Here is a 22,288-nt window from a genome sequence, read left to right as displayed (position 1 = left end):
GGGGGGCTTCTCCGGACTCCGGGGGGGGCTTCTCCGGACTCCGGGGGGGGCTTCTTCCATCTTCTCCCCTCTTCCGCTGTTGACTCGGCGAACCCCGGTTCTTCTGCAGATGTCCGGTGCCTTCTTCTTCAGCGCTGGCTGCCTGCTATGTTTGTGTGTTAGCTCAATTTCTAACAGGCAGCCAGCGCGGTCTTCTGTGGCGTCAGGGTCTTCTCTTCCTTTCTTCCGATGTTGCCTCGTCGCCTGTTGTCGCTGTAATGATGGAAGCGCGCCTTGCATCCCATTTATATAGGCATCACCGTCCCATCATGCTCCGGCAGGTACCCACGTGGTGGGTGCCTACCCACGTGCACCCACCACGTGGGTACCTGCCGGAGCATGATGGGACGGTGATGCCTATATAAATGGGATGCAAGGCGCGCTTCCATCATTACAGCGACAACAGGCGACGAGGCAACATCGGAAGAAAGGAAGAGAAGACCCTGACGCCACAGAAGACCGCGCTGGCTGCCTGTTACTAATCGAGCTAACACACAAACATAGCAGGCAGCCAGCGCTGAAGAAGAAGGCACCGGACATCTGCAGAAGAACCGGGGTTCGCCGAGTCAACAGCGGAAGAGGGGAGAAGATGGAAGAAGCCCCCCGGAGTCCGGAGAAGCCCCCCCCGGAGAGCGGAGAAGCCCCCCCCCGGAGAGCGGAAGAAGAAACCCCCCCCGGAGAGCGGAGAAGACCCCCGGAGAGCGGAAGAAGAAGCCCCCCCTGGTAATTGAGCTAATAACGAAGACAGGGGGGGCGTCCGGAGCAGAATAATAAAATATTTTAAAAAGCCTTGTGTTGTGTGTTTATTAACTTTTACTTTTTGCCTCCAGGTGAATGGATAGGGGTACGATGTACCCCATATCCATTCACTTAGGGTGGGGGGCCGGTATCTGGGGGCCCCCTTATTAAAGGGGACTCCCAGATTCCGATAAGCCTCCGCCCGCAGACCCCGACAACCAATGGCAAGGGTTGTCGGGAAGAGGTCCTGTCCTCATCAACATGGGGACAGGGTGCTCTGGGGTGGGGGGGCCCGCAGTGCGCCCCCCTGCCCCAGAGCACCCAACCCCCCCATGTTGAGGGCACGCGGCCTGGCACGGCTCAGGAGGGGGGGGGGCGCTCGCTCGTCCCCACTCCCTTCCTGGCCGGCCGGGTAGCGTGCTTTGGATACGGGTCTGGTATGGATTGTAGGGGGACCCCTACGTCGATTTTTCGGCGTAGGGGGGGTTCCCTTACAACCCATACCAGACCTAAGGGCCTGGTATGCTCCTGGGGGGGAACCCATGCCGGTTTTGTTTTTACAAATTGACGTGGAGTTCTCCCTCGGGAAAGCATACCAAATGCCGTCGCTGGAATGGGCCTTTACAAGGTGTGACTAACTTTACACTTTGTAGAACGAGCCCTAATTTTACACTTGCAAAATAACACTTACGGCGCAAAAAGGAAGCTAGAAAGCTTTGTGGATCGCCTTAAGTGCTAATTTGCATACTAGCAACGGCATTTCGACTCGAAATGCCCCCAGCGGCGGATGCGGTACTGCATCCTAAGATCCGGCAGTGTAATTCAATTACACATGCCGGATCTTCTGTCTAACTTTGGAAAAAGCCTTTTGAGGATCGTTTCCAAAGTTACACACAGACTGAACAGCAGTTAAGTCGGAGTATCTCTTTTGAGGATAACCCCCTTTGTCTTTATTATATTTCAGCGCAACCCCCTCCAGTCATCATGACTATCCTGACTTCAGCAAGTGGCACAACACAAGAAGTGACTATCCGGAGGACAGAATCTCTTGATGTTCATGGTATTTCTGAGCTCAAAACATCGTCCACACAAAGCATATTTGGAAATGTGAATGTCATATATTTACTGTAAGTTCTTATAATTAATGTGTCTGTTATTGCATGTCAGACTGGTTAAAAGGAAGATAGGCGTAGCAAAAATATACTACCTAAAAAGTTTTAGGGCTTATGTTGTTTATTAAACAAATTAATTGGTAATTCATTTTAGTGCACGTTTTCACAAAAAATTAAAAGGTAAACCAACACAATACGCCTTTCCCATTAGCTTTCGTTGCCCATTGCAGGGGTCCAGGGATTTTAAAGCCGCAGTCTACTTCCAACATGGATCAGAGGGATTTTGATTGTTCATGTGCCTTTTTTTTTTTACAAACTGACTGGTAGGGATGAGCCGAACACCCCCCCCCGTTCGGTTCGCATCAGAACCTTCGAACGGACCGAACGTTCGCGCGAACATTTAGAACCCCAGTGACGTCTATGGCACTCGAACGTTCGAATTCAAAAGTGCTCATTTTAAAGCCTAATATGCAAGTTATTGTCGTAAAACGTCTTTGAGAACCCAGGTCGTTTTTAAAACTTTTTTTCCATTGATACATGTTCCCTGGGGCAAGACCCGGGTTCTCAAAGACGTTTTCACAGGCATACTATAGACACCCAGCAGGTATAATATTTTAAGGAATTTTTCATTTTATTTTTTATTTAAGCATCATTAAAATCACTGCTCCTGAATCTTTAGGTGCAAACTACAGAGCACACAACCAGTACACACCAAGTAGCTTTAGGTGCAAACTACAGAGGACATAGGCAATAAACCACGTAAGAATACTGCAGCTAGCACAATCACCTGCCTGCCAGTAAATTAGGAAGAACTGATCTAGCTAAACTATACAGTGTATGAATATATGTACAACACCTGGGATGTATATATATCCTCTACACACTGTAACATTAACTGACTAGCCTGCCTGCCTGCCTGCTCTATCTACCTGCAAAAAATGACACTCTCTCTCTGTCCTCTCTTAACTACCGCAACACACTACACAAGGCCGACCTGCAGGTGGCCTTTTATAGTGTGGGACGTGTACTAAACCCCCTGAGCCATAATTGGCCAAAGCCACCCTGGCATTGGCCAATTATGGCTCTCCGTTTTTTGCGCGCTGTGATTGGCCAAGCATGCGGGTCATAGTGCATGCTTGGCCAATCGTCAACCAGCGATGCCGCAGTGAATTATGGTCTGTGAAACGTAACTCGAATTTGGCACGAACGACCCGTTTTGTTCGTATTTCGACGAACGATCGAACATACGATGTTCGAGTCGAACATGAAATTGACTCGAATACGAAGCTCATCCCTACTGACTGGTACTTGCACCTTCCTAGGCCTCCATACAGTGTTCACTAGGAAATACCTGGTGATCCTGCTAGTTCCCCTCCCTGTTGTTTTCTGACCATGTTTGACACGGAAACAGATTTGTGCTAGCATTGTCAGTTCTCCCTTTTTAACTTGATAGCTTCATGCCGTGCCAACACAAGTAGTGTCCAGGGATTTCCACCCACAGCACGGGGACTCTACTTTTACTTTTGATATGTGACATTGACAGCAGTTGCCAATCATCACAAGGACTCCACATCCCCAGTCCTCAGATCCCCCCAGAATAACTCTTCAAATAGCAGCCACATGACTTTTATAAAAAACAATGAGAAAAAAGGTATTTGAAATATTATGATTTTTTCACATTTTACTATCACGATGTACATGATATAGGTATTTAAAGCGGAGCTCCGGCCACAATTTCACTTTTTAAATATAAATACCCCTGTAATACACAAGCTTAATGTATTCTAGTAAAGTTAGTCTGTAAACTAAGGTCCGTTTTGTTAGGTTGTTACAGCATTTAGACACTTTATAAAATAGAAATTGACTGGGGCCATCTTAAGTGTGGGCATCATGAAGCCAGACTGTATGACTTCCTGGATTTCAGCCTTGCAGATCTCGCACATGCTCAGTGCTGCACAAGCAATGTAATCGTTTTCAGATCAGGTTTCAGCACCTGTACTGTCCAAGTCACATGATTCTTCAAGACTGGGGAGTGCACAGACCCCTGGAAAGTTACACCCACTTCATTCCCAGGAGTCTGTGCGGTGTAGGTTAGGAAGCTTAAGCACCTAGGTGCAGGAAGAGGGAAGATGAACTATTCTGCCTAGCAACAACACTTTGAAGGCATCTAAAAAAAAATTTTTTTTCTTAAAGGACTAATGATTTTTTTTTAAAACTACTGATGTAATGTTATATTTATGGGTGGAACTCCACTTTAACATGATACAAATGTTTTGAAATCAAAAGCATCACATACAATCTAATCTAAAAAAAAAATACGAACCATAGTATAATTAAAGAGGATGTAAACCCATCCATAAAACATGCCGGAAATGTAATGCCACGTATACACGATCGGTTCATCCGATGAAAACGGACCGATGGATTTTTTTCATCAGATATCCGATGAAGCTGACTTTCATCAGTCTTGCCTACACACCATTGGTTAAAAAAACGATCGTGTCAGAACGCGGTGACGTAAAACACAACGACGTGCTGTGAAAAATGAAGTTCAATGCTTCCGAGCATGCGTCGACTTGATTCTGAGCATGCGTTAATTTTTAACCGATGGATTTCCCCACAGACGATCATTTTTTTCTATCGTTTTTTTAACCATCAGATCATTTTAAAACAGGTTCTAAGTTTTTTCACCAATGGGGAAAAAAACTGATGGGGCCCACACATGATGAGTTCGTCTGATGAAAACGGTCCATCAGACCGTTTTCATCCACTACCATTGGTTGTGCTCTCAACCAAACTGTCAAGCCATCCAATGACTGGTGTCTAAACTGATCACATGTGCAGCATCATGGCAGTTGTAGATTAAACAAAGGCAAAGATGGCAGCTTCCTTGGCTGAAAACGATAGGGGGGTTTACTTGCATTTTAAGGGTTATTGAGCTCTAACAGTACTAACAGGTGGCAACCGCCCCAACTTATAACTGGCCTTTGCAGCAAGGAGCGCACGGAAGGGCGACACTTGTCAAAAAACAACAAACAACAAATTCCCAACTCACTTACCAGCCAGCCTGCAACAAATCGAATTAACCCTGTCTAAAGCCTAGTACACACTGTCAGTTTTAATTAATTTGACCCAGGGGGCTAAACGGAAAAAAAAACTGAGGCGCTAGGGAGGAGGTCGCTCTACTAACTATGTGATGTTAGTACAGTGATCTCCCCCGCTGAGCTATTGTGTCCTTACTAGGGGACTGCCCCCCCTGCCAGAACACACCGGTTAGCGCTCACAGGAAATGGCTGCCAGCACTGATCAGATTTTGGTTTTCCAGCATGCCCGTTCAACCGAAGCTGGCACTTCATTAGGCTTCTGTCAGAATGCCTGGTTTCTTTTGAACTGGCCAATATTAGGCCTGTGTGTACCAGGCTAAACAGTTCACATTAAAACAAGAGGTTAAAGTGATAAAGCCTTTTTTTTTGTTAAAAATAACAAACATGTCATACCTACCTGCTCTGTGCAGTGGTTTTGCACAGAGCAGCCCAGATGCCTCTTAGGTCCCTCTTCGGTGCTTCTGGCCCCTTCTCCTGTTGAGTGCCCCCACAGCATGCAGTTGCTGTGGGGGCACCCAAGCCGAGCCGGAGCTCCCTGTGTCCATTCAGACACAGAGCAGTGACCCTCCCCGCCCCCTCACTCCTCATTGGCTCACCGACTTTGACAGCAATGCTGCCGTCTCAGAGCCAATAAGGAGGGAGAGTCCCTGATAACCGATTCTCTTGTGCTGGATCGAGATGGACTCAGGTAAGTATTAGGGGGGCTGCTGCACACAAAACGTTTTTTTTTTTTTTTTTTATCTTAATGCATAGATTACAATAAGATTAAAAAAAACTTTGACTTTACAGCCACTTTAAATTTGCACACATTTGCAAATACATGCGTAAGTCATGTCACGGCACTCCAATGTACTGCAGTCCTAACTCTATATATTTTGAGAGTATCCAAAGTTGGAGCACATAATTAATAATGGATAAATTAAGGGCAGGTATGCCTGAAGGAAGCCCACCTCTCCTTAGGCTGCATTCACATCTAGGCGTACAAAATCGCGGCGTTTTGTCCCGCGAATTGCGGCGACAAATTGCGGCATTTTGTACCGCGATTTGCGGCGACAAAACGCCGTGATTGTGAATGCAGCCTTGACCCCCTCTATGGAGATGGTTCCCATCTCCTATGCCGAACGCCGAAAGCCGCCTGAAAAAAGGTCCGGGACTTTTTTTCAGGCGGCAGGCGTACGGCGTTCGGCGTGGAGATGTGAACCATCTCCATAGAGGTGCATGTTAAATCATCCCTCTTGGGTCTCGGGGCTGCTGCGGCGTCACACTACAGGCGACAAAACGCCTAGGTGTGAATGGGGGCTTAAAGGTAAAGGAGCTCTAAGGAAACCTTTTGGCGTTTATTGGAGCTTTGTTTGCTCTATTTATAATCATACTGGAATATAATCTATTTGGTGTACAGTTTAATGAAGAAAACACCATGCAACTGTAAGAAAATGTATGTTTAGTATGCGATTTATAAATTCAAGTATGTGTAATACTTTAATTCTCATCATAATTAAATTCCCAGAATTTTGTGCACTGCAGATAAGTTGCCAGATCTGGCTTTAGACCACAAGGAATAATTACAGACATAAAATTAGTGTCAGTTTCTTTGTGGTAAAGACAACCTGTAAGGATAAAAATATGGGAGCTGCCATTGCTGGCTTTTTTTACATGGGCAAGATCTGAGATTGTTATCATAGGCATGCACAGGGGGTGTGTCAGGTGTGCCTGGACACAGCCGAATCACTACGTGCCCAGGTTTCCGGTCGTGTTGGACCCCGCCCGCAGTGCTGCTGGCTCCCCCCCTCTCCCCCCTGGCTCATGCGGTGGATGTTTCAGGATGGAGAGTAGGGGAATGGGCTAGTAAATATGTAATTTACCAGCTCCTTCCTTTTCTAAATGAACACAGTGAACACACTCACTCACAGTTTTTATTCATTTGTGTGAATGAACAGGAAGCCGCTCAGCACAGAGCATTTGCCATTCAGTCTCGTGAGGCTGAGGCTGCAGAGAAAGGCATGTGTGTTTGATCTTTGGGGTGCACACCCAATGCAATAGGCTGCGCCAGGGCTTTTTTCCTCAGGGAATAGGTGCAGAAACTCCCCCCCTTCTGGGTTACCCTTCGTTTCTGCTCCCTACCCACCCCTGAGCATTGTCCATTGGTTCTACCCCCTACCCACCTCCCAGTACCAACTCTTTTAGAGAATACAGAACCAAGTATCATCTTGTGCTACTAAGTGATTTGCACGGAATTTGTTAATAACAAGAAAGACAGTAACATAGAGTGCAGTAAGCAATGATAGACCTCACCCCAGCAACAATAGATCAACCACACAACAATAGACCCCCCCAGCAACAATGGACCCCTGCAACAAAATACCACCCCAGCAACAATAGACCCCCAGCAGCTGGCATCAATAGACCCTCCAGGAGCCAGCAACAATAGACCTCTCCCTCAACAGTAGACCCCTCCCAGTGACAATTGCCCCCCCCCCCAGCAACATTACACGCCCCCCCCCCCAATCAGCAATAACAAACCTACCCAACAACAATAGACCTCCATACAAAAATTGATTCCCTAGCAGCCAGCATCAATAGACCCTCCAGCACACCCCAGCACTCCTTTCTATTGCATACATTCATTGCTGAAGGTGCCGGGACTGCGTTCCCCCACGTTCCCCCAGAAAAAAAGCCCTGGGCTGCGCACATCTATGGTTGTTATCCTTATTCTGGCTTTACTACCTAGTGAGTTACAGACTAACTGAAGTAGAAAATTGCTGACAAAGAAACAATATTACATGTGCCTAATGGCGAGAAAAACTTACTATTTAATGTAGCACTCAATCCAAATACAAAAGTGCAAAAATGATTTGTCTGATTTCAGGGAGAAATCCAGCCTGGCAGTGACCATCAGTGATGATCAGAACAGCGTCATCGCTCATGCTGCTTTCTTGGATTATCCAAGCTGGGATGCGGTGGACCAATCAGAGTGGGAGGATTGGATACACAAACACTATGAGCAGAGCAGTGAGTGCACAGTGAGTATAACCAATGAGCATTTAGAAACCTAGTTCTAAGAACTCTATATTAGCCTTTCTCAAACGTTTTAATATGGAGGAACCTTCACAAATAACTTTCTGATTTCAGGAAACGCTTTCTAATAATTACTATATCTACAGCTCACATTATATTATGTAAAGGTCATTGGGAAGAATGCTTATTACATTTGTAGTAACTGGGAAGAATCGCCACTTACAGATGGCTAAAGATATAGGCCCAGATTCACGTACAGCGGCGTATCTTTGAGCGGGGGCGTAACGTATCCTATTTACGTTACGCCTCCGCAACTTAGACGGGCAAGTGCAGTATTCTCAAAGCACTTGCTCTGTAAGTTGCAGCGGCGTAGTGTAAATAGGCCAGCGTAAGCCCGCCTAATTCAAATGTGGAAGATTTGGGCGTGTATTATGTAAATGTTATGTGACCCCACGTAAATGACGCTTTTTACGAACGGCGCATGCGCCGTCCGTGGACATATCCCAGTGTGCATTGCTCCAAAGTACGCCACAAGGCCGTATTGGTTTCGACGTGAACGTAAATTACTTCCAGCACCATTCACGGACGACTTACGCAAACGACGTAAAATATTCAAAATTCGTCGTGGGAACGACGTCCATACTTAACATTGGTACGCTGCATGTACGCCTCATATAGCAGGGTAACTTTACGCTGGGAAAATCCTAACGTAAACGGCGTATCTGTACTGCGTCGGCCGGGCGTACGTTCGTGAATTCATGTATCTAGCTGATTTACATATTTCTAGGCGTAAATCAGCGTACACGCCCCTAGCGGCCAGCGTAAATATGCAGTTAAGATACGACGGCGTAAGAGACTTATGCCGGTCGGATCTAATACAAATCTATGCGTAACTGATTCTAAGAATCAGGCGCATAGATACGACGGCTCCGACTCAGAGTTACGACGGCGTATCTGGAGATACGCCGGCGAAACTCGTTTGAGAATCCGGGCCATTGTTGTCAGTGGTTACTAATCTGAAAGGCAGAAGTTGCTCATTGCTCAATAAACCCCTAGCAACCTTTGGAGGAACCCTTCATTGAGGCATTTCAGAAAACTAGATCGCATTTTGTTTAGTAGATGGAGCTGACAATACAGGCATGAATGAAAATTAAGATTTGTACTAAAAGAGGATTTTTTTGGGGGTGGAGGGGGTTATATGGAATGGGGGGCTGTGCGGGGGTAAGGATTTGGTGGGTGAAAGAGAATTTATTCTGAGAGGGGTATTGGGGGAAGGAGGATTTGTGCTGGTAGGGGAAGAGGAATTGTGTTAGGAGGAGATTTGGATAACATCTGGGATGGGAAAGAAGGGGGCATTGTTCTAGGACTGGGGATTTTGGGGATAGTGGAGGATGACTTGTGCCAAGCAAGGGGGAAGAAGATTTTTTTTTGGGGGGGGGGGTTGTTCTGGGAGGGGGAGAAATAATGTTTTGTTGGGAAGAAGGTGAGGGTGAAGATTAATCTTTAGACTCCTACTATGCATTATACATTCCTGCCTAATGCATTCTGTACATGAAATATTCCTGATACTTGCATTCTGTGCATAACACTCACAATTTGGCCACACCCACTGTCCGCCACGTCAATCTACTCAAAGGTGTCCCAGGTCTTTTACAATCTAATAGTGTACACTATAAAAAAAATTGCGGTGCACTGCTACATTTTCAGGTTTGGCTGGAAGAAAAGGTGGCATCCTCATTCTGACCTTCGTATAACAAATATTTTATGAATGGACCCCTTAAAGCAGAACTACACTGCATCTGAGCACCACAAACCAAAAATGCTATTTAATTCATTTTTAATATTGAAAGCAAACTCCCCCATCCAGGGGCGGACAGACAACTCATGGGACCCCCGGGCAATAGAAGATTATGGGGCCCCTGGGCTTACAGATGTCCACCACGCCAGGAGGCAGGGCAGCTAAAATATCGTGATTTTCACATCAAAAGTATGTCGGTTTCGGGCATATCAGGGACAGATGTAAAAAAAACATAGGGCCAGATTCTCAGAGGAGATACGACAGTGTATCTCCAGATATGCCGTCGTATCTCTGAGTCTGGCCGGTCGTATCTATGCGCCTGATTCATAGAATCAGTTGCGCATAGATTTCTATTAGATCCGACCGGCGTAAGTCTAGGGGCGTGTACGCTGATTTACGCCTAGAATATGTAAATCAGCTAGATACGCGAATTCACGAACGTACGCCTGCCCGACGCAGTACAGTTACGCCATTTACGTTAGGCTTTTCCCGGCATAAAGTTACCCCTGCTATATGAGGCGTATATGCGGCGTACCAATGTTAAGTATGGCCGTTGTTCCCGCGATGAAATTTGAAAAATTTACGTTGTTTGCGTAAGTCGTCCGTGAATGGGGCTGGACGTCATTTACGTTCACGTCGAAACCAATGACGTCCTTGCGGTGTACATTGGAGCAATGTACACTGGGAAATTCCACGGACGGCGCATGCGCCGTTCGTGAAAAACGTCAATCACGTCGGGTCAGGGTTAATTTACATAACACACGCCCACCTCTTCACAATTTGAATTAGGCGGGCTTACGCCGGCCTATTTACGCTACGCCCCCGCAACTTTCTTTTGAGAATACGGCACTTGCCTGTAAAAGTTGCAGAGGCGTAACGTAAATAGGATACATTACGCCCGCACAAACATACGCCATTCTACGTGAATCTACCCCATAGATTTTTACATACTGTCCCTGGCAACCCTGATGGGGCCCCCTAGTGGCATGGGGCCCTGGGGCAGTGCCTGAGTGACTCAATGGTCAGTCCGCCCCTGCCCCCATCCATGAATGTCTCTCTATGCTTTATTTTGCTGGGGATTCACATTGGAAAACACCCCCCCCTAGAATTTCTGGCTGTGGACATCTTGAGTAAGGGCAGATGATTCATGTAGCATTTCCTTCCTGGAAACCCTTTGCCCTTAGCTCAGATATGCAGGCAGGAGGGTGTACTTAGCTGAGAAAACCCCTCCCACCCTACTCCCTTCCTGAAGACTCCTGGGATGTATGACATAATTTGCCTAGGCCTGGATCCAAGAAGTAACTGAAAAAAATATATGTTAAAACAAGGGAATATGTTATACTTCCTTATCTATCTACTAATTCTAACAGCATAAGCATACCTCCCAACTTGTATGTAGGCATAGGTCACACTCCCTGTCGCTCCCCCTTAAAGTAGAATTATACAAAAAAAGATTAGTTTTTTTTAACCACTGCTATTCCCTTATATTGGCTTTTGAAATTTACAAATGCAACAATTTAGAAATTGGATGAAAGCATTGGGAAACACTTTTTGAAAGATAAATAGTGCTTTTTATATACAACTATATAGATCAGACGAAAATGAGGGACAGATGAAGAGGAAAGAGGGACAGAGGGACATTGTTCCAAATAAGTCCCTCGAAATCAGGTGACAGTTGGGAGCTATGGATAAGGATTTCAAATAGTCAATGTTGACTGAAAGAATGAAGTTCCGCTTTAATGTCCTCCTTTGCAGTTTGCAGTGAGCCGGAGCTGGGAAGGGGTGGGCAGGGTGGGTGAGTGCCCTGGGCACTGTGGTTTCATGTGGGGGGGGGTGTGCTGTGAGGATATTGAGTGGGGATTTATGTTGAGAAGGGCAATTTGGGGGGTGGCAGGGGGTAAAAATAGTGGTGATTTAGGGCAATTTGTGTTGGATAGGGGGATGGGGAAGTGGATTTGTGCTAGGAGGGGGGAATTGGGGGGTTGTGCTAGAAGAGGTGATATGGGGAAGGGGGAGGAGAATTGTGCTAGGGGGGACATTTTTGTTTGGGGGGGGCAGTTTGTGCTAGGAGGGAGGATTTGGTGTGGGGGGAAGATGTGTACTTCGAACTGTGCTCTGCCGCTCACTGGAGTACCGGACTGTGGTGGGGCAAGAGCAGCTGGCTCCTTTAGCTGGCATGCCGACATCTGGGTAAATCCTTTATTGTCGGAGACACTTTGGGGGTTATTTACGAAAAGGCAAATCCACTTTGCACTACAAGTGCAAACTTCAAGCGCAAAGTGCACTTGTGATTGCACTGAAAGTGCACTCGCTGTAAATCTGAGGGGTAGATCTGAAATGAGGGGAAGCTCTGCTGATTTTATCATCCAATCATGTGCAAGCTAAAAATTTTTTTTTTTTTTTTCCTTGCATGTCCCCCTCGGATCTACAGCGACTGCACTTCCAAGTACACTTTCAGTGCAATTTCAAGTGCACTTTGCACTTGTAGTCTGCACTTGTAGTGCAAAGTGGATTTGCCTTTAGAAAATAACCCCCAAAGTGTCTCACAATGTGAACACTACTTACAGGGCTCTGAACTCGATCGGGTGCACATTCCCACTGCTACTGCTGACGCGAGTCTACTCTATCATGGTTCAGTTGCCCCTGATTTTTGTATGGTTATGCTATGGTTCCCATGTACGCAGATCTGTTTGCTAGGAGCATTAATGCAGTCGCCATGAGGTGGCCAGTCTCTTGGTGAGGCATGAACGAACATCCCTTTAAGAGCAAACAGATCTGCCATGTCCACGGGAAGGTTTCCGCAGCCAGTGGTCTTCCACCAACGTCTGTATGTGTGAATACGCTCGCATGAGCGTATTACAGCAAAACTGACTCTGGGGGACATCTGACAGCATACATTAATAAAAACTTCCACAACAAAAACTAAGTGCGCTCCTGTGATCCAAAGGAGACATGTAGCCAAAAGATCTTTCGCTATACTTCTCCTTTAAAATAAAAGAACAGGGAGCTAAGTTCTTAACGCCTTTGTTGCATACTTTGAAGATATAATGCCGCGTACACACGATCGTTTTTCGATTTGTAAAAAATTACGTTTTTCAGGCTCTAGAAAAAACTATGTTTTTTTCAACCCGATCATTAAAACGGCCTTGCCTACACATGATCGTGAAAAAAAATGCTCTAGCAAAGCGCGGTGACGTACAACACGTACGACGGCACTATAAAGGGGAAGTTCCATTCGGATGGCGCCACCCTTGGGGCTGCTTTTGCTGATATCGTGTTAGTAAAAGACGATTCGTGCTTTTCAGTCTGTTACAGCGTAATGAATGTGCTATTTCCATTACGAACGCTAGTTTTACCAGAACGAGCGCTCCCGTCTCATAACTTGCTTCTGAGCATGCACGGGTTTTTCACGTTATTAAAGCCCACACCATTTTTTACAACCTTAAAAACGTCAACGTTAAAAACGTTGTGAAAAAATAGAGCATGTTCGGAAAAAAATTTGCCCATTTTTTAGAACCCGAAAAATGCTCTGAAGCCCACACACGGTCGTTTTTAATGACATTAAAAAAAAACTAAATTTTTACAACCAGAAAAACGATCGTGTGTACGCGGCATAAAAGTTGGATAAGGGCTTATTTAAAGTGTTTTACTGTTTGTTTAGAATATTTTAATACTTTAATATGTACAGTTTCATCTAACTAAATTAACTTAAAAAAAATCCATCTTACTAATAACTATACATTCTTATTTGCAGCCCCTGAACACACTGTTTTTGCACCTTTTTGTGACTAAGGAGGAATTTACACTACAGAGCATTCAAGAGATCCTTAGGTAAACCATTTTATTTTCCTGTATATACCCATGAAATTTCTAAAATCACTACCTTCTGTCACTGTGTGGTGTGTTTTGCAGCATGTTTGGTAAAGGAATGGGCCCAAATTACTTTCTTTCTCTTGGTTTTTATTGGAATAAAAGCAAAAGGTTGTACACATACACAATGGTACATACAGAAATGCCATATAAAGTTATAACCCTTGTCAAAATGGGGGATAGTATTGGAAGAGCTATCCCCGAAATAGTGGGGCTTCCGTTTGTACCAACAAACTGAAAGTGGTAGGTTTAAGAAACTTTTTGTGACATTACAAAGTAATGTCACAAAAAAAATATAAAACATAAATAGATGGCTGTCATGGAGCAAGGTAAAGCTTACTCAAAGGGATTCTAGCACAGCTAGCTGTGCGAGAGGAGGACCACATGTATGTTGAAGAAAACAGCCAAGAGGAGAGGCTGTGAGGGAAAAAAAGAAAAGCTAGAGCACTTGGGGAAAAAGAAAAAAAATCAGGCAGAGCTGAGGAAAAAGGGAGGATAGGGTTGGGATCCAGAGGAAAATACCCTAGAGGCTCGTGTATACCAAACTTAATTCCATGACACTTTTATTACCAAAAAAATGGATGGCCAACCGTGATAATGTAAATTGATCGAGCCAAGGTTGCCAAGAGTGATAAAATTTATTGTGTGTATCATTGAGGATCGCCATTCATTTTGTCATTATTAGGCGTGCCATGTACACGACTCTTTACCTCTTTGAAACTAAGTGTTGGTGACTTCCACGCCCTTGTAATTGACTGCTTTGTTGCCATGAAAATGTGAGTGATAAGTGTACGTTCACATCAGGTGATGTTTTCTATCAGTTTATGTAGAAGTGCTTCCCAGATATTTTTGCACAAGTTATTATAAAGAACCATATTGACAATAGTTTATACCGTATCCACAGTTTCTTGACCCTGGGGAATGTCCACTGTGACGGTAGTAGAATGATATCCCCGTCAAACATTCCCTTCTTCCCATAAAAGAACATCCCATCCTGGAATCGCCATAATAATCCACACATGAGCCAAGCTTAGTGCTGGAACAAGAGAGACTTTTATGGTACAACACCTAGCTTATATGTAGTTACAAACTGTTACAATGACAATCTCCGCCCCCCCTCACACAGTGGGGGCTCCCATACAGATTATAGGCAGACACTTCGGAGCCGACCCTGTAGACACATTTCTTAAGGGTAAACACAGGTCTTCTTCACACACACAATAGATCAATTACCCTTAACAATAGGGAGCTGGCTGGGGAAGGGACATTAACATTTCAACAGTCTGTTACACAGAGGAATGAGTCACACATGAAATCACCTTTTACCTCTAACACACACAGCATTACTAGCAGGGAGAATTAAACTGAAGCATATAGGCAAAAAGTCCTTCACATACACCAGATATGTTTCATGCCTCCCAGGTCTGGGCAGCCCCGGGAAACAAACAATGAGTAAGTGGGTAGACACTTTGTGATCCTAGCTGGGGTGATCTACAACCGTGACATAACTTTAAACAATTTTCCAGAGCTATCACATTATAAACAGGGCTTTCCACATATTACTCCAATCCTCAGCAGTTAGGACAGTATCAAAGTCACGTTCCTATCTTGAGTAATATATTGGGCCTTGCGTGTTAGTATTGCCCTGAATGGAGGACTATAACAGGGAGATGAGGCTCTGGGTTGTGGGGCATGAACGATATCTAGACTCAAAGGGGCAGATCCACATAAATCTGCGCCGGGCGCAGCGTATCTAAGATACGCTACGCCGCCGTAGCTTATCTTTTTTATTTCGAATCCTGAAAGAATTTGCGTAGTGTATCTCTCGCGGCGTAAGGGCGCGGAATTCAAATGGCTGTGATGGGGAAGTGTTGTATGTTAATACGTCGTGACCCGACGTAAACAACGTTTTTTTGAATTGCGCATGCGCCGTCCCTGGGGGTATCCCAGTGCGCATGCTCGAAATTAAACCGGAACCCGCCAATGCTTACGACGGTGACGTCATTCTACGCAAATTCCTATTCGCGAACGACTTACGCAAACAACGCAAAAAATTCAAAATTGTACGCGGGAAGGACGGCCATACTTAACATTGAGTACGCCTCAGTATAGCAGCTTTAACTATACGCCGGAAAAAGCCGAACGCAAACGACGGAAAAAAATGCACCGGCCAGACATACGTTTGTGGATCGCCGCAAATAGCTAATTTGCATACTCGACGCGGATTTAGACGGAAACGCCACATAGCGGCCGCCGAAAAATTGCATCTTAGATCCGACGGCGTACTAAGACGTACGCCTGTCGGATCTAGCCGAGATGCCGTCGTGTCATGTTTTGAGGATTCAAAACAATGATACGCCGCGGGAATTTTGAAATTACGCCGATGTAATTTCTTTGTGGATCTGTCCCAAAGACTGTTGTGGTTGTGGACCAGTCATGAAATTTTTGATACTCAGGTATGTCCAGAAGTGGCTTAAAGGAATGAATGCCCCATGTGGTCAAAAGAGATCAGACTGTCGTGAGGCCCTCTTGGTACCACCAATGGTTTGATTTTTGTAGCCTCAGGGTAAAGAGAGAGGACAATTAAATATTGGCAACATTGGGAGGTGTGGGGACAGTAAACAGGTGGAATATTTGTTGAATCCCAGACTGGTAAAGTATGCATCAGTACCAGGTTGAGGGGTTTGGGGAGCAATGAGGGTTATCCAAGGCATAAATGAAAAGGGGATAGGGTTAGTATCAAGCACATCAATAAGGGTCCATAGGGGTGCCACTTTACCTGTGTTTAGTTGGGCTGATCTGGGCTGCTTTGTAAACGTAAGAATAAGTTGTTACAGAGAACAGAGGATGTGGGGCGGAACAGGGATTGATACGAATCTAATGAGATACAGTAATTTTGGGAGAAAGGACATTTTAATCATGTGCATGAAGCCGATCCATGAGATTTGAGACCTATCCCAGGTGTCTGCCAAACGATTAAGGGATTTATTGAGGGGAGGATAATTACAGTAGCTACATATAATGAGTGGTAGGAAGGGGTAAGATTGATGCCCAAATATGGAATTGAGATGGACCATTGAAATGGAAATTGGACCCGCAAGGACCTGTAGGTGGCTTTTGATAGAAACTCATTTAAAGTGGTTCTAAAGCCTAAACAGTTTTTACCTTAACGCATTCCTTGCCAAATGGCAAAATAGTGTGTGTGTGTGTATATATATATACGCCTGCGCCGTCGTATCTTAGCTGTCTAGTTCCGCCGGGCGCTAGGGACGTGAACGCTGATTTACGCCTAGAATGCGTAAATCAGCGAGATACGCCGATTCACAAACGTACGCTTTCCCGTCGCTGTAAAGATACGCCGTTTACGTAAGCCGTTTTCAGGCGTAAAGTTAGTCGAACAAATAGCTGGCCTAGCCAATGTTAGGTATAGCAGTCGTTCCCGCGTCGAATTTTGAAATTTTTACGTCGTTTGCGTAAGTCGTCCATGAATGGGGCTGGACGTAATTTACGTTCACGTCGAAACCAATAAGTCCTTGCGGCGTACTTTGGAGCAATGCACACTGGGATATGTCCACGGACGGCGCATGCGCCGTTCGTTAAAAACGTCAATCACGTCGGGTCACGAGTCATTAACATAAAACACGCCCCCTGTTCCTCATTTGAATTAGGCGCGATTACGCCGGCCCATTTATGCTACGCCGCCGTAACTTAGGAGGCAAGTGCTTTGTGAATACAGCACTTGCCTCTCTGACTCACGGCGGCGTAGCGCATATGCGATACGCTACGCCGCCTCAAAGTTAAGCCAGTCTTTCTGAATCTGGCTAAAACTTTTCATGAGCATTCTGATGGTTCTGTGGAATTACTACTCAAGCCTATACACATCCTACACTTTGAGAAACCAAGATGGTGTGTGATATATTGTTAACAAACATAAATAAAAGTTGCAAATAATCATACAATATATAATCCTGCTTCTTGACTTTAGTGTCGGATATTCACATTTATAACTTCTTTTACAAGTCAACTTACACCATGATCAGATCTATAAAAATCGTCATGTTCAGAGGCCAATTGGAAGATCAGAATGAGAACAGAATAAATGGCCCATAACAACTAGCTTGCATTGATATCGGTGAAGTCAGGAACAAAAATGTTGCTATGGGAGCAGCTTAATGAAAGAAAAAAATCATCACAGAGTTTCCAAAATCTAAGCAAAAGAAGTATCAAAGGAAATTACCAACCCTCTAAAAACATGACAGAACCAATCTGAATCTGATAAACATTACTATATTCAAATATGTGTACCCTCAGAATGTATAATTCATGAAAGATCTTCAGAGGGTTATTTTCAGTGTCTCCTAGCTCACCTTTTTTAATCTCCATATGTATACACTTGACAGAACACATTGTACTGTCTCTATGGGAGAGGAACATCTGTTGCAATATTTGCTTTTGTTCCATGTCTGAAGCACTTGTCCCTATCATGCATTATGTGACATTTTCCTGTGTAATTTCGTTTTCTTAGAATAAACAATTCATGGCACAATTAAATCTTATATGAAAGGCATGTACCATTGTTAGTCACACAGACACAGCCACTGATGTTAACTCCATCACTGGAAATTTTAAAGGCCAAGTCCTCTCCTAAAGTATTTGCATTTTAGAGTAGTTGTTGACCAAAACCTCATGTGTTTTTTTTTTAATGCATTTATTTATTAACTACTTAACCCCCGGACCATATTGCTGGTCAAACACCAGAGCACTTTTTGCGATTCGGCACTGCGTCGCTTTAACTGACAATTGCGCGGTCGTGCGACGTAGCTCCCAAACAAAATTGGCGTCCTTTTTTTCCCACAAATAGAGCTTTCTTTTGGTGGTATTTGATCACCTCTGCGGTTTTTATTTTTTGCGCTATAAACAAAAATAGAGCGACAATTTTGAAAAAAATGAATATTTTTTACATTTTGCTATAATAAATATCCCCCAAAAATATATAAAAAAACATATTTTTTTCCTCAGTTTAGGCCGATTCGTATTCTTCTACATATTTTTCGTAAAAAAAAATCGCAATAAGCATTTATTCATTGGTTTGCGCAAAAGTTATAGCGTTTACAAAATAGGGGGTATTTTTATGGCATTTTTATTAATATTTTTTTTTTACTAGTAATGGCGGCGATTATCAATTTTTTTTTCCGGTACTGCGACATTATGGCGGACACTTTTGACAGATTTTTGGGACCATTTGCATTTTTATAGCGATCAGTGCTATAAAAATGCATTGGATTACTATAAAAATGCCACTGGCAGTGAAGGGGTTAACACTAGGGGGCGGGGAAGGGGTTAAGTATGTTCCCTGGGTGTGTTCTAACTGTAGGGGGGTGGCCTCACTAGGGGAAATGACTGATCTTGAACGTTGTATGAACAGAAGATCAGCATTTCTCTCCCTGACAGGACCGGGAGCTGTGTGTTTACACACACAGCTCCCGGGCCCCGCTCTGTAACGAGCGATCGCGAGTGCCCGGCGGCGATCGCGCCCACCAGGCACGCGCACGGGAGTCAGGGGAGAGCGGGACCTAGTGGCCTGCATGAGAGCCGACGTATAGCTACGTGCTCTCTCGCAGGGGAGCCGACCTGCCGCCGTAAAACGACGGCGGCTGGTCGGCAAGCTGTTAAAGGTATATACAGTATATGTGAAAATATAGAGTACTTTACATATTGTACATTCACATTAATACAAACTTTTTCCTGCGGTCGGGAGCCCAGTCCCTAAGTGGCACAACCAGAGCCTTCCAATGAAATAGGGGATGACTATAGTCTTGCTGCCCTCCTCAGAACAATGGGTATTCTTGAGGCTAAAACAAAAAAGAATAGAAGGGCGCACCGACCTTGTACATTACCAATGGCAAGGTTTTATTCATAAAATGTACAGATAAAATGACTACTCACAAACGAGCTTAAAATCTGACTTAGCAACCTTCCAACAGTGGAAATTGATGTCTCAAAATGCCTGCGACCAGGACCAGATGACCGGGGGAACCAGATGGCATCAATCATGGCTTACGTGTTACGAGGGTGGAACCTCTTCCTCAGAGCCACAATCTAAGGTCCCTACCTTACTTACTATCCTACACATAGATGGCCAATTTTGAAAGGAGCCAATTACCTATCAAGTAATCTTGGGAGTGTTGGGGAAACCCATGCAATTACAAGTAAACTCCTGTAGTTAATTAGTGTCCTGGTTGGGATTCAACCTGAGGACCTAGCGCATTGGGATTCAACTTGAGACAGTTAACTGACCCTTTGTTTAGACTGTTTGGAGACCCCTGATATAGAAGCACAGTGTCTGATTAAGGCTGCTAAGCCTGCAAAGCCAAACACATTGGTTCTGCAATAAAATCTTTTATCTTATTTTGGAATAAATTTGCGTCTGGCTGATCAGTGTGGCACTTTAAAGTAGCTGTGAACATACAATGTTATAGACACTTTCTATTACAGTTATACCTTATATATTATTCAGGTTCCATAACTGCTTTTGCTTAGTTTTAGAAATGATCTTTCCTACTTTTTATAGATTTATACTTAGCTGGTGGATGCAGCATCAGGCCGATGCTGCATCTGTCCCCCCTCCAGCTCTAACACTGAGAACCGAGTAATCAAACTCGCAGATCGCTCGGTTCTCACAGCTCCCCGAGCAGAGAGCTGGCGACTGTCAGTCACCACACTCTGCTCTGCCCCCTCCTCGCTCACTGGAGGGGCTGGGCTGTGGAGGGGTGGGAGCGGCTGGCTCAGGCTCTCAGCAGCTCGCTGAGAGGTTGAGCCGGGTGCCAGTCCAGGCATGTGGGCGGATCCCATTGTTGCCAACTTGCTTAAGCCTGGACTGGCTCTTTGATGTCAGCAGACAGCTGATTTCAGCCTGCTGCTTGCTGAAAACGAATCACAGGACTGCAATTAACTGCACTCCTGTGATGAACAGAAGAATTACAGCCAGACATGACTCCATTTCTCACAAGAAGACAACACATTGCTTTTGTCTATTGTATCATCTTTGTAAACATTCTGCAGCCTTCTGTGGATGTCAGACAGCCTGCTCACCTTCTTCATTAGGAACTCAATGGCAGCACATTGCTTCTGCTTGGAATCCAATGTTTTTACCTGCAATGAAAAAGAAAAAGAGATACTATAGGGCAGGACCCTCCAACAGTTTGATACCCCTGCTACATATGAAATTTAAGCGACCTATGTTGGTTAATAAAAAAATGCTATGCCCACTTTTGCAGGACTTTCGGTACAACCCTCGTATCCTGTATCTGTATATTCCTACTGCAGTGTGTCGTACTTGTTCCAAAGGCTGGAGCTAAGCTGAGATAGTTTAGTTTATATCATTTTATAACAATATATCTAAAAAATAATGTTTAAGATTAAATATAGAAGTTTTATAGAGCGCTATTTTTCATATTTTTGTACTGCTTAAAGTCTGTGCAATATTTTCAATTCAGCCCTTGTATTATAGACAGTTGAGAGCTCTCAAGGTACTGGCTGACGGCTTCTGTATCATGTTGGGGGGGGGGGGGGATACCACAAACTTGTCCAATAATGATATTTCTTTTACATTCACAGATCTGCTTTTAATGCAGTTGCAGATGTGCACTTTATTTGCCTAGTCGTACCGAGCAACGTTACTCTATGTAAGTTTCACTTTTTTTTTTTTTAATGTCATCCTATTTCTAATTTAGAAATTACACTAAAAAACTTTTTCTGACTCACTAGAACAAAGCATTTTTGCCATCACTTCCTAAAAAAAGCCAAAATTGCCTATTATATTATACCTTCTCACCTATCTAATTACTTTAAAGGTGCAGGCTGACCAAAAGAGATCTGTTTCTCCATCCATGCTAAATGGTGTGGATGGACAACTATCCCCTGCTGGCTTTTGTATTCTGATAGCTCGTACCTGCGGCTGTCAGAATACTAGATCATTGGCTTAATCTGATTGGATGACTTCACTGTTTGGCTAAATATTTTCCTTTTAGCTCCTTTGACAAAACTCCAAAGAGAAATGGACTTTTGTTGAGCTGGATGGTGTCAACAGGGACACCCATGTCCTAAATGTTTGCTCAAGTTAAAACTTGAGCCATGTATGGCAGTCTTTAGTATATATCTAAAATTGAACTTTTTTTTTTTATTAAAGGATCTCCAAACTACGACCCTCCAACTGTTGCGGAACTACATTTCCCATGAGACATTGTAAAATTCTGACATTCACAGGCATGACTAGGCATGATGGGAATTGTAGTTTCTGAACAACTGGAGGGCCATAGTTTGGAGACCCCTAGAGCATGGATTGGTTAAAACCACTCTCAAGTTTTGTTTTGGTCTATGGCCTACAGATTAGTAGATGAAACCTGGTTGATCACAGTGACTAGTGTAATGGTCAGGGGTTAACGCCGTTACAATATTCCATTCCACCAACCCAAGACAGCTTCCGACACTCCACAATCCAGCAGACAGGACCCATTGGATTTTCCCCCAGAATAACAAGACACAGCTCTGTTCTCTGGTTCCAAACAGAATGACACTTTAATGGTAAACTTAGGTTTCTTATATACAGTTAA

The 22,288-nt window shown here is 44.4% G+C and overlaps 1 protein-coding gene across 1 annotated transcript in view; it reads left to right on the top strand.

Annotated features, from left to right (window-relative positions):
• CFAP61 (cilia and flagella associated protein 61) overlaps positions 1-22,288 on the top strand; it is a 449,917-nt gene that overhangs the window by 7,045 nt on the left and 420,584 nt on the right. Inside the window, exons 2-5 of the mRNA XM_040351184.1 lie at positions 1,742-1,904; positions 7,860-8,013; positions 13,561-13,637; positions 21,294-21,361. Of these exons, the coding sequence (XP_040207118.1) occupies positions 1,762-1,904; positions 7,860-8,013; positions 13,561-13,637; positions 21,294-21,361 (442 nt within the window). The 5' untranslated portion in view covers positions 1,742-1,761. The remainder of the gene's footprint in view (positions 1-1,741; positions 1,905-7,859; positions 8,014-13,560; positions 13,638-21,293; positions 21,362-22,288) is intronic.

Source organism: Rana temporaria, chromosome 4 (assembly GCF_905171775.1).
Source record: "Rana temporaria chromosome 4, aRanTem1.1, whole genome shotgun sequence".
Classification (NCBI taxonomy): Eukaryota; Metazoa; Chordata; class Amphibia; order Anura; family Ranidae; genus Rana; species Rana temporaria.
The sequence above is the reverse complement of the archived record's forward strand: the minus strand, read 5'-3'. Positions and strand labels throughout refer to the sequence as shown.